We start from the raw sequence: 14,276 nt of genomic DNA on the forward strand, positions 1-14,276 counted from the left end.
GTATCTGCGAAAAACATTCAAGAAAATTATCAAACTGAAAAATCACTTATTTATTATTATTTTTTAAATTAACCACATAATAAGTTTTATTTTTATTAAACACGAATAGTGTCGAAAAATTAGAGATAAAAATACTTTAAATGTTTAATTTAAAAATAAAAAAATTCAACATGTCATTCCACAAAGTTAATGCCGAATCAATAAATAATACACTTATTTATTTGTGAGATTTAGTCCGCCTCCGTAGTGTAATGGTCAGCATGCTCGGCTACCGTTCTGGAGGTCCCGGGTTGGATTCCCAGGGGGGTTTAATAAATATAAGTGATTTTTTCACTTTAATATTTATTCAATATTACACTGGACTGGTACTTGGAGTGGAGGGCTGATCACCTTTCCTTCATGTGTAATCGATCGAGATAACACTGCGTTTATATGAAGCAGTGCCCTATGCACCATTGGGGTGCGGTAATGGGTTTTATTTTTTAAGAGTTATTATTTCGAAAAAAATTAAATTACCTTGAATGTGACCTGAGTTTGAAGAAAAATAAGTTGCGGACTATCAAATATCCAGCCTTTATATAATAAATTTTAAAAAATTAAACCATATCCGCTCCCTAGGTGGAGCATTTGGAGTCCACAAACTGTCTCCAGGCTTTTCTGTCGGCTGCCAGCTCCCTTGCATCCTCCCAAGTCAGATCCGCGTCCCGAAGTTCTGGCGAGAACTGCCGACGAATTGTCAGCAGTAGTCGTCCTGATGCTTTATATAATAGTTAATTTATATTTTTCCAGAAAATGGCAGTTCGCATACCGCTCGGGAGACGAGATTTCAAACGTTCCGTCGGCTCGGTGTTGCCCACTCCTGGCGCCCGAAGCGCCGAGATGCCGCCCTTGCAGATAGAGGGGGCGGCGCCCCCGCCCCCCTCCTGCCCCCCGCCCCCTCACGGGGGACCGACCAGATTTATTGTTCCCAATGCTCCCAGTGACCACTGGCACTCAAACTGTACTCAATCCATGCCTACCATTATTCATTTACAATTTAAGTTTTTCTTGGTAAATACCACTATTTCTTAAAATCTATTGTGACACGTCGCTCACTCCTTTCAACAACGTCATATTAAAAAAAACTAGATTTTTCAGGAGATCGTTTTTAAAGTTTAAAAATATAATTAAATGTATTCAAAATAAATATCAAGCCACTTATTGAAATTTTTACTATGCAACAAATCTTTTTAGGTAAAACATGAATGTTTTGTCTCCATTTGAAAAATATTTAGTATATTTAAAAAAATAGTAAAACAATACCTTTTCTTCAAAATGCAAAAAACAACACATTCTGCCCTGTAGCGGGTAAATATTAAGTTAAAAGTATGCCGATTTTGCTAGGATATACTTAGAACATTTTCTGGGCATTCAGAAAAAATTCAACTGAAAATTGACGATTTTTGATATTTGACGTTATTGCAAGGAGTGAGCGATATGTGATAATGAAAGTAGTGAGATGTTATAATATTAATAACACACGCTCATATGACCTTACTTGATTACATTACATTTTAAATGGGTTCACTATTAGCCCATGTTGGGATTTGACGTTGTTGAAAGGAGTGAGCGCCGTGTTTCGATGCATTCTGAATCATTTTCTGCGGAATACATCGAAATACGTGTCATAAATAGATTTTATGATATAGTTGTACTTACTAAGTAAAATTTTAATTAATAATGGATAGATTTTACCACAAAGTGACTGTGGAATCCATATTTCATCATACTGCCAATACCATTTTTTATTTTTTATTTAAAAAAAAATTAATATATTTGTGTTTTTATTATTTACACAAATATTTAAATTTCATACTATTTCTGCGTTACATGAAAAAAACCTTGGTTGTAAGTAGTGTATGTATATCCATGAATAAAGTGTACTTACAATATATGTAAGTTAGTCGTTTATGTTTCAAATGTTAATAAATTGATGGATGAACCGTGAAATTATGAGAGGTGACATGTAGAAAAAAAATTAAAGCCGAGAGTATTGTAAATAGATAATTTTGTATTTAATAAAATACTTTGTAACCACCCTACTGTCGGGGTATTTGAGTTAATTCTGCATAATTTTTTTTTCTGCAGAATCATGAAAACAGATATTTTGCGATTTAGGTGCTGATGTACTTTTTCGTTGGCGTGTTCCCTCTCTCTGTCTCGCAAATATTTTTGGCACAGGGTAAGCGCAATCGTGCGGAAAAAAGATGCAGATCACGTACGTTCGTATGTGCAGGTCAGTTAAATTAAATATAAAAAAGCTGGTCAAATAAAATTATAGTTTTCATTTTATTCTTTAAAACAAAACGATAAAATAGCCTTTTTGCAATGCCTTTTCACAGCGCAATACCATATGTATTTTTTTTCACTAGTTTTCAATAAAACTATGTTTGGGAATCGCTGGTTTAAAGCAATAAAAAGCACTACTCGCGCTTTGAGGTATTCTGAACCAAAGTAAGAAGTACTAAGACGATTCCACGACTCTTTTTCCTCCTCGTACTATTCTTACCTCACTACTAGAAAGAATTTTCTCTTATTCTATTAGGTACTTACCTCTTAAACATCAGTACCCATAATTATAAATGAATTAATATTGTATTTGTAAAATACAATTTAGGATAACTATGAAAATTTATTTCCTTAATTGTTTAGAGTAATATTTTCTTCCAACCACTGTTGCTTTCATGGTTATCATTTCTTTAAGTCACAATCTTTAAAAAAAAATCTGCGACTAACCTACAACTAACCTTTTTGTGAACTGACTTTTGCGTCAACTCACTTTTGTGTCAATTCTTATTTGCATCAACTCATCTATGTGTCTATTCACTTTTGTGTCATCTTACCTTTACGTCAACTCACCTATATATGTCAACAACTCACCTTTTTGCCAACTCGCCTGCAAACGTGTCAACTCATGTCGCTCACTCCTTTCAAGAACGTCATAAATCAAAAATCGTAAATTTTCCGTTGTGCATGTTTTCGGAACGCCCAGAAAATGTACCATATCCCAGCAAAAGAGACATCTTTTAAACTTAATATTTACCCGCTACAGGGCAGAAAGTGCTGTTTTGCATTTTTAAGAAAAGGTATTGTTTAATTATTTTTTTAAATATCCTAAATATTTTTCAAATGGAAAAAAAACCTTCAGGTTTACCTAAAAAGATCTGTTGAACAGTAAAAAGTTTAACAAGTGGCTTGATATTTATTTTTAATACAATGTATTATATTTTTAAACTTTAAAAACGTTCTCCTGAAAAATCAAGTTTTTTGATTTATGACGTTCTTGAAAGGAGTGAGCGATGTGTCAAAACACATTTTTATCAAATCACCTTTTTGTCAACTAACCTTTTTTATCATCTCACCTTTGCTTCATCTCACTTTTGTGCTAACTCAGATTTGTGTCAACTCACCTATGTGTCTATACATATTTTTGTCAACTCATTTTTGCGTCGTCTCACTTTTGTGTCAACTCACCTAGGTGCGAACTCACATTTGTGCTATCTTCCATTCGTGTGAACTCACGTTTATGTCCACTCACCTATGTGTCAACTCACATTTGTCTCAAAACACTTTTTTGTCAACTCTCCTTTATATCAACTCACCTAGGTCTCCCCTACATGTAAGCTTTTAAACCTTAAGGTTTTAAATCTCCCATTAATATGTTTGGTATATTTATTTTTTAGTATGTATATTATTTGTCCGCCTCCGTAGTGTAATGGTCAGCACGCGCGGCTACCGTTCTGGAGGTCCCAGGTTCGATTCCCAAGGGGGGTAAAATAAATATAAGTGATTTTTTCACTGTAATATTTATTAATGGACTGGTACCTGAAGCGGAGGGCTGATCACCTTTCCTTCATGTGTAAACGATCAAGATAACATTGCGTTAATATGACGCAGTGCCCTATGCACCATTGGGGTGCGGATAAGGGTTTAAAAAAAAAAATTATTTAATGTGCGAATTTGGAATTTCATCAATTATTTATCCATTTACAAAAAGTAATTTAGATATGTAAAATACTATTGTAATTATTGAATAAAATTCTAAGAAAATCATTTATCATAAATAAATATGTATTGATCTGTTGTAATTTTTTTCAATGATCATATTTTTTTTTTTTTTCTGATTTAAAAAATATGTTTTACAAATATGGGTACGTAGACCGTTACATTTATGTGAAATTAAAATATTCGCTTGATTGACGAGAGATAAAATTAAAAAAAAAATTGTATGTACCAAACAAAAAATAAAAGGCATTAGGTAGAATGAAAACGTTTATTTTTTTTTAATAATTATAAAAATTAATGAGTACATGTTTCATATGAAATAATATTATACAAATAATGCTAAAAGTATGTCTAAAAATATATGCATATTTAAACAAATATTTAACATAAAAATAACCAATATAAGCTTAAATAATATCGTGACATCTTTGTGTATTTTTTAATGATTATTATCCCATTTACTTAAAATATTTATGCAGTGACAAGGGTATTAATTGTATCATCGAAATGTTTCCATATGGATTTTTTTTTTGTAAAAATCAAGAATTCTTTGACCTCAAGGTCCAATATATGATGAATAGCAATTAAATTTTCTTTAAACCCAGGTAACAAATCGCTCACTCCTTTCAACAACGTCATATATCAAGAAATTAGATTATTCAGGAGATCGTTTTTAAAGTTTGAAAATGTAATAAAATGTATTAAAAACAAATAACAAGCCACTGATTGAACTTTTTACTGTGCAACGGATCTTTTAAGGTACAACCTGAATGTTTTTCTCCATTTGAAAAGTATTTAGTATATTTAAAAAAATAATTAAACAATACATTTTCTTCAAAATGCGAAAACAACACTTTCTGCCCTGTAGCGGGTAAATATTAAGTTAAAAATATGCCGCTTTTACTGTGATATAGTACATTTTCTGGGCATTCCGAAAACATGCACAACTGAAAATTTACGATTTTTGATATACGACGTTGTTGAAAGGAATGAGCGATATGTCACAATTGATCTTTTGGTTAAAACATCATTTATGTATTGAAAAAATAATATTTGAAATATTGTTTTGAAAAAAAAATAAAAGTTATTACAAGGAATTTTAAAAATTATATAAAAATAAGCTTTCAATTTATATTCTTTGAAAAAAAAATCAGCCTCCTATATATATTCTAAGAAAAAAATGTACGCGGATATATGTTGGGACCCTTGCACGGCCGGTCGCTTTCTGAATTGTATGTTTGCTAGTATCCCCTTGAAGGATGTTAAGTTTTGAACCATAATTGAGGCGAGGACCACAGTTTTAAAGGCTTGGACCACAATTAAGGCTAGGACCATAATTGAGGCTAGGACCACAATTAAAGTTTGGACTATAATTGTGGATAGTTGACTACTTGGACCATTATTGAGGCTTGAACCACTATGGAGGTTTGTACCATGGTTGTAGCTTGGATCATAGAAGTATAAAATTGTAATTGGTAATGCAAGTACCTTAGTTTAATTAATTTATTTTTATTTTTAGGCGAACCAATATATAAAGGAAAATATCATTATCATGTCAAAAATCGTATTTACATAGACAAAAAATATTATAAAAAATACTTTCACCATGCAATCAGCCCCAAAAAGAGTAAAAAAGATCTGGGATGTTTAGTAAAAATATTGAAAAATAAATAAATATTTAATTGATTTTTAAAAAAAAATTGTCAACATATTTTGGAAGCGACTCAGAAAAAAACCTCAGACAAGGAAAAAACAAATATTTAATTTATTTACTATTTTTTAGTGCAGAGTATCTTTGAACACAATGATCAATAAAAATACCTAAATATTACATTTAAATTCATATATTTGGAATAAAAAGCTTAAAATAAAATAATATAAACCTAACTTTATTTTAATTTAAAATTTTAATTTTAAATAAATATTTTTCAACTAAATACTCAGTAACATATAAAATGTACATTTTTAACATATGGAAGCCAAGATTAAATGAAAACATTATATATATATATATATATATATATATATATATATATATATATATATATATATATATATATATATATATATATATATATATATATATATATATATATATATATATAACATATATGTGTGTATTAATGTACATATTTACAGTAATCAATACGTAATCAACATATGCACCTTTCGTATTAAAACAGTAAATTAAGCATATGTATGTGTAATGACAAAATTAAAATTTATTTAAAAATATATATTTAGGGTATGAATTTTAAACATTAAATGTTTTTATTGCATTTTAAATATTATATAATAATAATATAGTATTTCATTCATTTATTGATAATTAGGTGGTAAATAAAATATATATATTTTTAATAAAATATATATTATTTAAAAATAAACCTTCTTAAATAGAAATTTTGATAAAATTGTACATGAGTACATATCCTCTTAAAAATCTATATTAAATATACAAGTCATCTCGTAGCACCCAGATTTAACAATGTCATAATTATTAAATATTTTATATAAATTTATAAAAATACCATAATCCGATATGTTTATTTTACATGTAAAATAGTCGCATAAGTAAAGTGGATATAAAATATTTGATATCATGTATGTTTTTGGAATAAGTGTTAATTAGTGTATTGGGGCCAAACTAACGTATGACCAAAATTTGGCGTCATTTGGTCCATTGGTTCCAGAGATATGACTTTTTTTATATCTCAACTACAGCGCCATCTATTGGGTCCAAATTGTATGAAAGTGTTCAACGTCCGTTGATTATATTATGTAATAATTATAGTACGAAAACACCTGGTAGTTTATTTATTTAAAATATTGTGTTGAGTGTCAAAATCAGAAATAATATCTTTAAAATTTTGATTATTAAAAATTAAACACTTGTATTAGACCACTTTTTGAGTTTTATTTTATTTTACACGATAAGTTTCGAAAACTGCAGATGTTTTCATAGACAGGTAATCACAAATACATGTTCATGTTCTCGTGATGAAAACATTTGTAATTTTCGAAGCTAGTCGCGTGAAATATAATAAAACTGAATAAGTGGTATTATACAAGCGTTTAATTTTTAATAATCGTCATGATATTCCACAAAGTTAATGCCAAATCAATAAATAATAGAATATCTTTGTTTATTAATTACAATTTACAATATTACATTCTTGATTGTCAGTTGTAAGTATGGTATCAATTCTGTTTTTTTTTTAAATTAGTCGAATCGATTTATTAAAACAACGCGAGATCCATCACAAAACAGGGATTGTCCGCAGATCACACTATTCTAGTCAGTTGCTGTAGCAAGTCTGCCTGACTCCTGCCAAGATGACGCTGAAGTCGTCTTCCGGTCTGAGCACTGGAGGAACTGGCGTTTCCGGTACCAGAGGAGAACCTGCGATCACCTGAGCTCCTACCTCTGCAGCCTTGCCCTGGTAGATCTGAGTGTTTTGGAGAATCACTGACGTGTGGCCGAGAGGAGGCACGAAGCTGTATCCACGATCAGAGTACAGCTCTCCAGGCCTCGGATGCTGGTAGTCTTGCCCGGTGTTGTAGTCGATCCCGTTGTGGTATTGGTCACTCCTGGCCGCGTACACATCGTGAGGGCTTTGGTAGTCGTGGACGCTCCTGTTGTCCTGGTAATTGTGGTTGGTGTCCAAGCCAGACGAGCCTCCGTCTCTCGGGTCGGATACTTGATCTCCAGAAGACCGGTGGGATAATGGACTGTTAGCCGTGACGCTGTCTGTATTTGAGTACTTCAAATATTTGTCGAACTCGCCCGTGTCCACGTCAGAAACTGGAGATCCGTTGTGTATCTGCCTTACTTGCGCTTGATCTTGCAAGTAGGCGTGTTCCCCTAGAGGACTGTTCATGTACGCGTAATGATTGGACTTGTCGTACTGAACGCTTTGGTATTCTTTAGAATCCTTGTACGGAAGTTGGGAGTAAATCTCGCTCTTGTACGGGATCTGATTGTACTGATTCGCGTAGCCGGGATACGAGAGAGTGTTCGTCGAGTAGCTCATGGTCGTGGTGTCCAGGCAAGGAACGTTGCTCTGTTGGTTGATGCCTATGGAATGGTTGGAGGACATGCTGCCCGCCAGGGTCCCGGTCGCGGGAGAGGCTCCCAGAGTTTGGTGGTCCTGAGAAGTGGCAACCGGCGGGAAGAAAGTCCCGGTGACGATGTGTCCCTGGTCCAAGATGCCTCTCTGGGTGCACATGACGTACATGCCGTTGGCCATGCCCATGGCGGTGATGGGAGCCGTGTGATTGGAGTACGACAGGGTCGGGGCTTGCCTGTACGCGACAGACATAGACTGTTGCATCTTATGTTGGTACGAGTTCTGCACGGCGGGGGACAGAGTACCCGACGTCGGAGGCATCAGAGAACCGGACGACAGAGGAACGTTAGACAAAGTCGCGAGGTTCAGGTTGTTTTGGTTATTGGCTAGAAGCGTCGCATTCAGAGCCGCTTGCCTCTTTTCGTCGCTATATTGGTAGTTCTCCTTTTCGTGTTCCATCGGAGACATTTCTGGCGTCGGAAGAACGGCCGCGTCATCCACGCTGCCCGAAGTAGACCTCGATTTGTCGGATCCCCTAGGGCTGGATTCGGACTTCCTCTTCGAATCCGGTTCCACCTTGACCGCCTTATTTCCCTCGGGTTCGGGGGACTGCGTCGGAGACGACTCGGGAGTATGCATGATATGATGACCACTAGAACCGTAAGGAGTCTTTGGATCGTTAGAATAATTGTCGTAATTATTAGCTAAAGGAGAGTTTTGGTATAGCGTGAATCCGGAGCTGGAATAAGCGCCGTTCTCTACCTGCATCTTCTGGTAACCTGATACATCGGGGCTTCCGAGAGGCGCTGACGCGGAGGACGAATAATGCGCTAGAGGGCTGCTAATGTTCATCATCTTCTGTCTGATGGAGGAGTCCATGCTTTGGGACGGGGAGTTGGGAAGATAGTCGGAGTTCTGTCCGTAGTCCACTCGGTGCGGCGACCCGAAGTTGTTGTGGGACAGACTGGGGGAGAGGGATGAAGAGTTGGGGATGTAGGCGCTGGACGGGGACATCCTGGGCGGCTGGTACCGGGAGTGGTCGACGTCCTGGCTGGGCGCGGCGGCCGCCTGGGCCTGCGCAGGGGCCCTCGCCTTGTTCTGCTTGCGCCTGCGCGGCCTGTACTTGTAGTTGGGATGCTCCGTCATGTGGATGACCCGCAGTCTCTCCGCCTCTTCCACGTAGGGCCGCCTGTCCTGGGGAGTCAGCGAGCGCCACTTTTTACCTGGAACAACCGAATAACAGAGATTAGATGATAATTGTAAAAAAAAGTATAAAAATCCTCAACTACACAAACTATGATACCCGTTTCACCCTCAACGAAGGGTTGATATTCCCAAGAGTGAAGAGTAGATATGGATGTAGAACACTTCAATACATAGTTCCGAGCAATTTAATATGTAGTAAGAAATAAAAATATGAAACAAAATAAAAATATAAAAATTGTTAAAGAATCAAGATTTCATATTTTAAAATAATTTTTTCATGTCTTTTGTGTATATTAATAATAATACTAATAAATAAAAAAAATTGTGATTAGAACTCCACAGACAATACAAAAATGATGGCTTTATAGGTCTCCGAAGAAACAGAAGAAAAAATCTCAAAATTCGTTATTATAAGTAAAAATTAAAAAGAAAAAAACATCATATTGGTTTTCATATTTTGCAATGGAAAAGTAAAGTTACATTTTTATATTTTTCAGTACATCAGTTATTTGAAAACTGCAATTTTCAGCATTTGCTCATTGTTGGGAGGAAACCACATGGCACTCCTCAGGAGAAGCCGGACTGCTGACTGTCGTCAACGGGCCTTCCGTTCCACTAGAAGATGGTTCGGCATTTTTTGTAGTTTGCTAGCTTAGTTAATGGTACCAATGACCTTCATTGTTTTTATCATGTATCTCTATTACCGAAAACAAATCTCAGTAAATTCGCAATCTACAAGATAAATGAAGTTTTAAAAATAAAAAAATGCTTTCATTTATTGGGATAATTGACTGTCATCAATAGACCTTCCATTCCACTAGAAGAGGGTTCGGCATTTTATTTCCTAGCTTATTTTATGGTACCAATAATATCCTTCACTACGTTTATCATACATCTCTATTACAGAGTACAAATCTTGATAAATTCGCAATCTACAAGAAAAATTAAGCTTTAAAAAGCAAACAAATCGCTCCAATTTACAGGGGTAAAACCTTCAATATATCACCGGTTATCTAGAATTAATACAGGTAGGATTCAATATATCACCGGTTATCTAGAATTAATACAGGTAGGAGAGCGAGCCCGGCTTCCTGATCATTTCATTGTTAATTCAACGTCTTTATCTCGAGCCATTAACCCACGGTGGGTGACGGGCTGACTGACTGACTACCTTGTCAATCTCGGGATGCGGGCAATCAATTTGATGCACATCGTCAAACGAGAGGCTTGTTTAAATTGAAATTTGAGTATTTTTAAAAGGACCTTGATCCTGATGATAAAATGGGATAAGTTTTAAAACACATGCAGGAAAATTTGTAAGTTATGGCGGTCCACACCAAAAAGTTGCATTTCCAATATTGCACAAACAATCCTTTAAATGCAAATCTGTTCTGTTTACTGTATTCTATCGAAATCTTTATTAAAGTTGCGACAAAACGTGACCAAACCTGTGGTAAACCAATATGAAATCATTAAATCGCACCAAAACGTAACAATTTTACAAGCTACGATTCCTGATTACTTAAAATCATTATAATGGAAATATAACATTTTGGTGAGCACCTCCACATATTATACCATACAACCATCGAACTCATTTTAAAAAATATTTTCAATCATAAAGACAGGTACGTTGCAAAAAGCAGTATAAAAATCTAACTAATTAACCATCGTGCTGCTTCTCCACAGGGGTAGACAGAAAATATTCTACAGAACGCTACGCTAATCTGCCTTTTCTAAAAAATCTGCGCTTCTTCCACATTCATGCACCTTTCTATACAAACTCGCCGATTATTTCGACTCCTGACCTGACCACGAACAAGTATTTTAAATTTATTTATTGACTTGGCGTTTAAATGACATTCGTTTGATAATGCCCTAACAAGGCGAAACAATTGTCACAATATAATTTTTTATGTGTTTTTTGTTAATAAAATACAACTTAGTAGACTCAAAAAATATGTGTTTGATTTAAAATAAATACAGTATTTTAAATATTCGATCGCGGCAAGTTTTCCACGGTCTTCCTCTGCTTCTATTACCAACCATATTCTCCTCATAAATTTGTTTTAGTATTTTTTTTTCACTCATTCGATTCACACGCCCAAACCTACTCAACACACCTATCTTTTTCATAGTGATTTTCTCTTAGCCTTGCACCCTTTCCTTATACCACCATTCGAACAACTATCGTACAACTTTTGTCATATTTGTCTCACAGAACGCATTTCGACTGTATTCGGTCTACTTTCATCTTTCTAATTTATACATATAAGCAGTATACTTACATAATATTTTCAAAAATAAATATGTATTTACTAACACCATACTAAATTTTGCAAAAATGACGTTGGTGTGATTTTTTTACCTGATTATTAAAAACAATATTTCGGTATCACGAGTGACAAAATTTGTGGTAATATTTATTCATTTTTAATTTAAGTTTTACTTGGTAAATACTACTATTACTTAAAATGTATTGTTAGGCGAGTTTCGATGCGTTACGTATTATTTTTAAGCAACATAAATTTTAATAAATAGTGGTATTTACCAAGTAAAACTTAAATTTAAAAATATGAATTATACTTAAGCAATGATAATTTTTAGGGTTCGCTAACCACTTTATAGTTAACAATAATAAAAATGATTTTTTGCTGTTAAATATCTTAATGATTCCTGGGTCCCTGTCCGCCAGATGACGGGACATCCATCAGCATGATGTCCGTCAATCAGTCAATCGGCCAGACACCCCGTGGGGCGACCATGCAGCTAGCTCGCAGACTCCGAAACCCCATAACGATATCGCCTCCCGAAGGCATTCAGACCAAATGGTGACAAGACGAATATAAAAGGCGGAAAGTGACAGTGTTTAATTATGTGCCATCTTTCTTCGTCTTCTAACTCTTATCTGTATTCAATGGTGCTAAAGGGACTGTGTCACATCGATGTATAGTTGTTTTGATCAATAATCACGTGTTTCATCATAGTAGGTATTATGTCAATTGTTTTAGACTAAAAATATTCTAAAAACATTCCCTTGACTCAAAAAGTAAACTTAAATAATAGTATGTTGATATTCTTAATATATCGAATTCATAGAATACTATTGAAATACACATATCGTAGTCATACAGGAGAAAGTGACCAAGTGCATTTTTTACAAAAAATTGATTATTGATTATTTGATATCATTCAATTCAAACCCCTATCCGCACCCCGATGGTGCATAGGGCACTGCATTATATAAACACAGTGTTATCTTGATCGTTAACACACAAAGGAAAGGTGATCAGCCCTCCGCTTCAGGTACCAGTCCAGGGTAGTACTGAAAAATCCCAAAGCGATTATAAACTTGGAAGTATAATATATTGATATTGACTTGTTAAAAATGGCTAGCTGCATTGATGTTTATTTTCTAGCCAAGCAAAAGTGACTTGAATGGCCATCCTGAACATTTTACGTTCTGTTAGTTGGTCGCTTTCTCCTGTACGACTACAATACCTATGTTAGATGTGATAACGTAAGACGTAATTGTTATTTTATTACGAAGACATGGTTATTAGAGCATTCTAGACACAGATATCCGAGGATTTAAGGTCGACGACCCTTCTCAGAGTGATAGTCATAAAACGTCGCGCAATACCATTTCACGCACTTCCACGACAAGTCTGATAATGGGCGCACAGGGCCGCGTGGGCCGCTTCCCCGAAGGGAGCGATGATGATGTACGGCGCACGGTGTACGGGGTATGGTGTATGGTGTATGGTGTATGGTGTATGGTGTGATGTATGGGCCCTGCGGTGATGGGGCTCGGAGCCGTGGGGCCCGGGGGGCGGGCCGAGGCCTAATAGGAGGCGGAGCCGGCCCGCCCCGCAAATGACAGACAGTTCGCCGGTCAGGCATTATCTTACCCTACAGGGTGGATGCAAACTGACGAAATCATCAATGAGTGTGAAAACTATGCATGTTCTAACAACTTAAATTATTTGCGAAGAATTATAGTTGGTACATTGAGTAGCTAGAACACTATTAACTTGAGAAAAATATATTCTTCTTCTTCCTCTTCTTCTTTTTTTAGGACTAGGTCCTGTCATTCTCCGGTCCGCTCCTGGGAGGTGGAAGACCAGCTATCCTTCCATCAATTAAGTGGTCTTCCTGGCAATCTGATCCCGCTTATGCTGCTGTCCGCTGCCACCCTCACCACTCGATCCGAACTCATAAATTCGTAACTCTTTGTTCATAAATTCGTAATTCCTTTTCACTTAGTATTAATTAACATTAACGTTTTAACATAAAAAGAAGAAGAATATGAATGTCTGAAATAATTATAAAATAATAATACAGTAAAATTATAACTTCCGAAAGTTAATAAGTGGTGTTGTGTTAATCATGGTGAATTTACACGTTCTGAAATGATCACTTATACCAGCCTATTATCTGAGTATAATAAGAAGTTATAGAGAAAAAATAAATAAATACTATGTTATTTATATTTGAAGCACTAACTTTGTGATTTTTCATTTTGTAATTAAAATGTAACTTGGTTTTAAAATCACCATGAATATTTTATTATAACATAATTATAATGTCTACCGGTTTCGAAGCTAACCGCTTCTTTATCAAGACAGATAAATACTATATATATTATACAATATAAAGTATTAATAAGTCTTGATAAAGAAGCGGTTAGCTTCGAACCGGTAAACATTTTAATTAAATTACAATAAAATATTTATAGTGATTTTAAAACAAAGTTACATTTTAATTTAACATAAATACTAAACCATTTTCCAATTTAAAATAAAATAATAATAAAGTTTGCAAAATGTCACTGAAACATTGACGATTTTTGTTGGTTCATCTTAATTTTATCGAGTCATTTCCCAAACACCCTGTGCACAGATTTGTATATTATTCTAAGTGGGATAGAGGGGGTCCCAAATCACACGTCCTGCA

At 34.8% G+C, this 14,276-nt stretch overlaps 1 protein-coding gene across 2 annotated transcripts in view; it reads right to left on the minus strand.

Moving 5' to 3' along the window:
* Positions 1–7,220: 7,220 nt before the first annotated feature.
* Positions 7,221–14,276, minus strand: part of LOC148303768 (uncharacterized) — a 164,762-nt gene continuing 157,706 nt past the window's right edge. For both annotated transcript variants that reach the window (XM_088269391.1, XM_088269392.1), the window contains one exon: positions 7,221–9,337. In XM_088269391.1, the coding sequence (XP_088125517.1) occupies positions 7,344–9,337 (1,994 nt within the window). In that variant the 3' untranslated portion in view covers positions 7,221–7,343. The remainder of the gene's footprint in view (positions 9,338–14,276) is intronic.

The sequence above is a fragment of the Brachycentrus maculatus genome, unplaced genomic scaffold, assembly GCF_059751285.1.
Source record: "Brachycentrus maculatus isolate JH-2025_06_01 unplaced genomic scaffold, ASM5975128v1 h1tg000349l, whole genome shotgun sequence".
NCBI classification, from domain to species: Eukaryota; Metazoa; Arthropoda; class Insecta; order Trichoptera; family Brachycentridae; genus Brachycentrus; species Brachycentrus maculatus.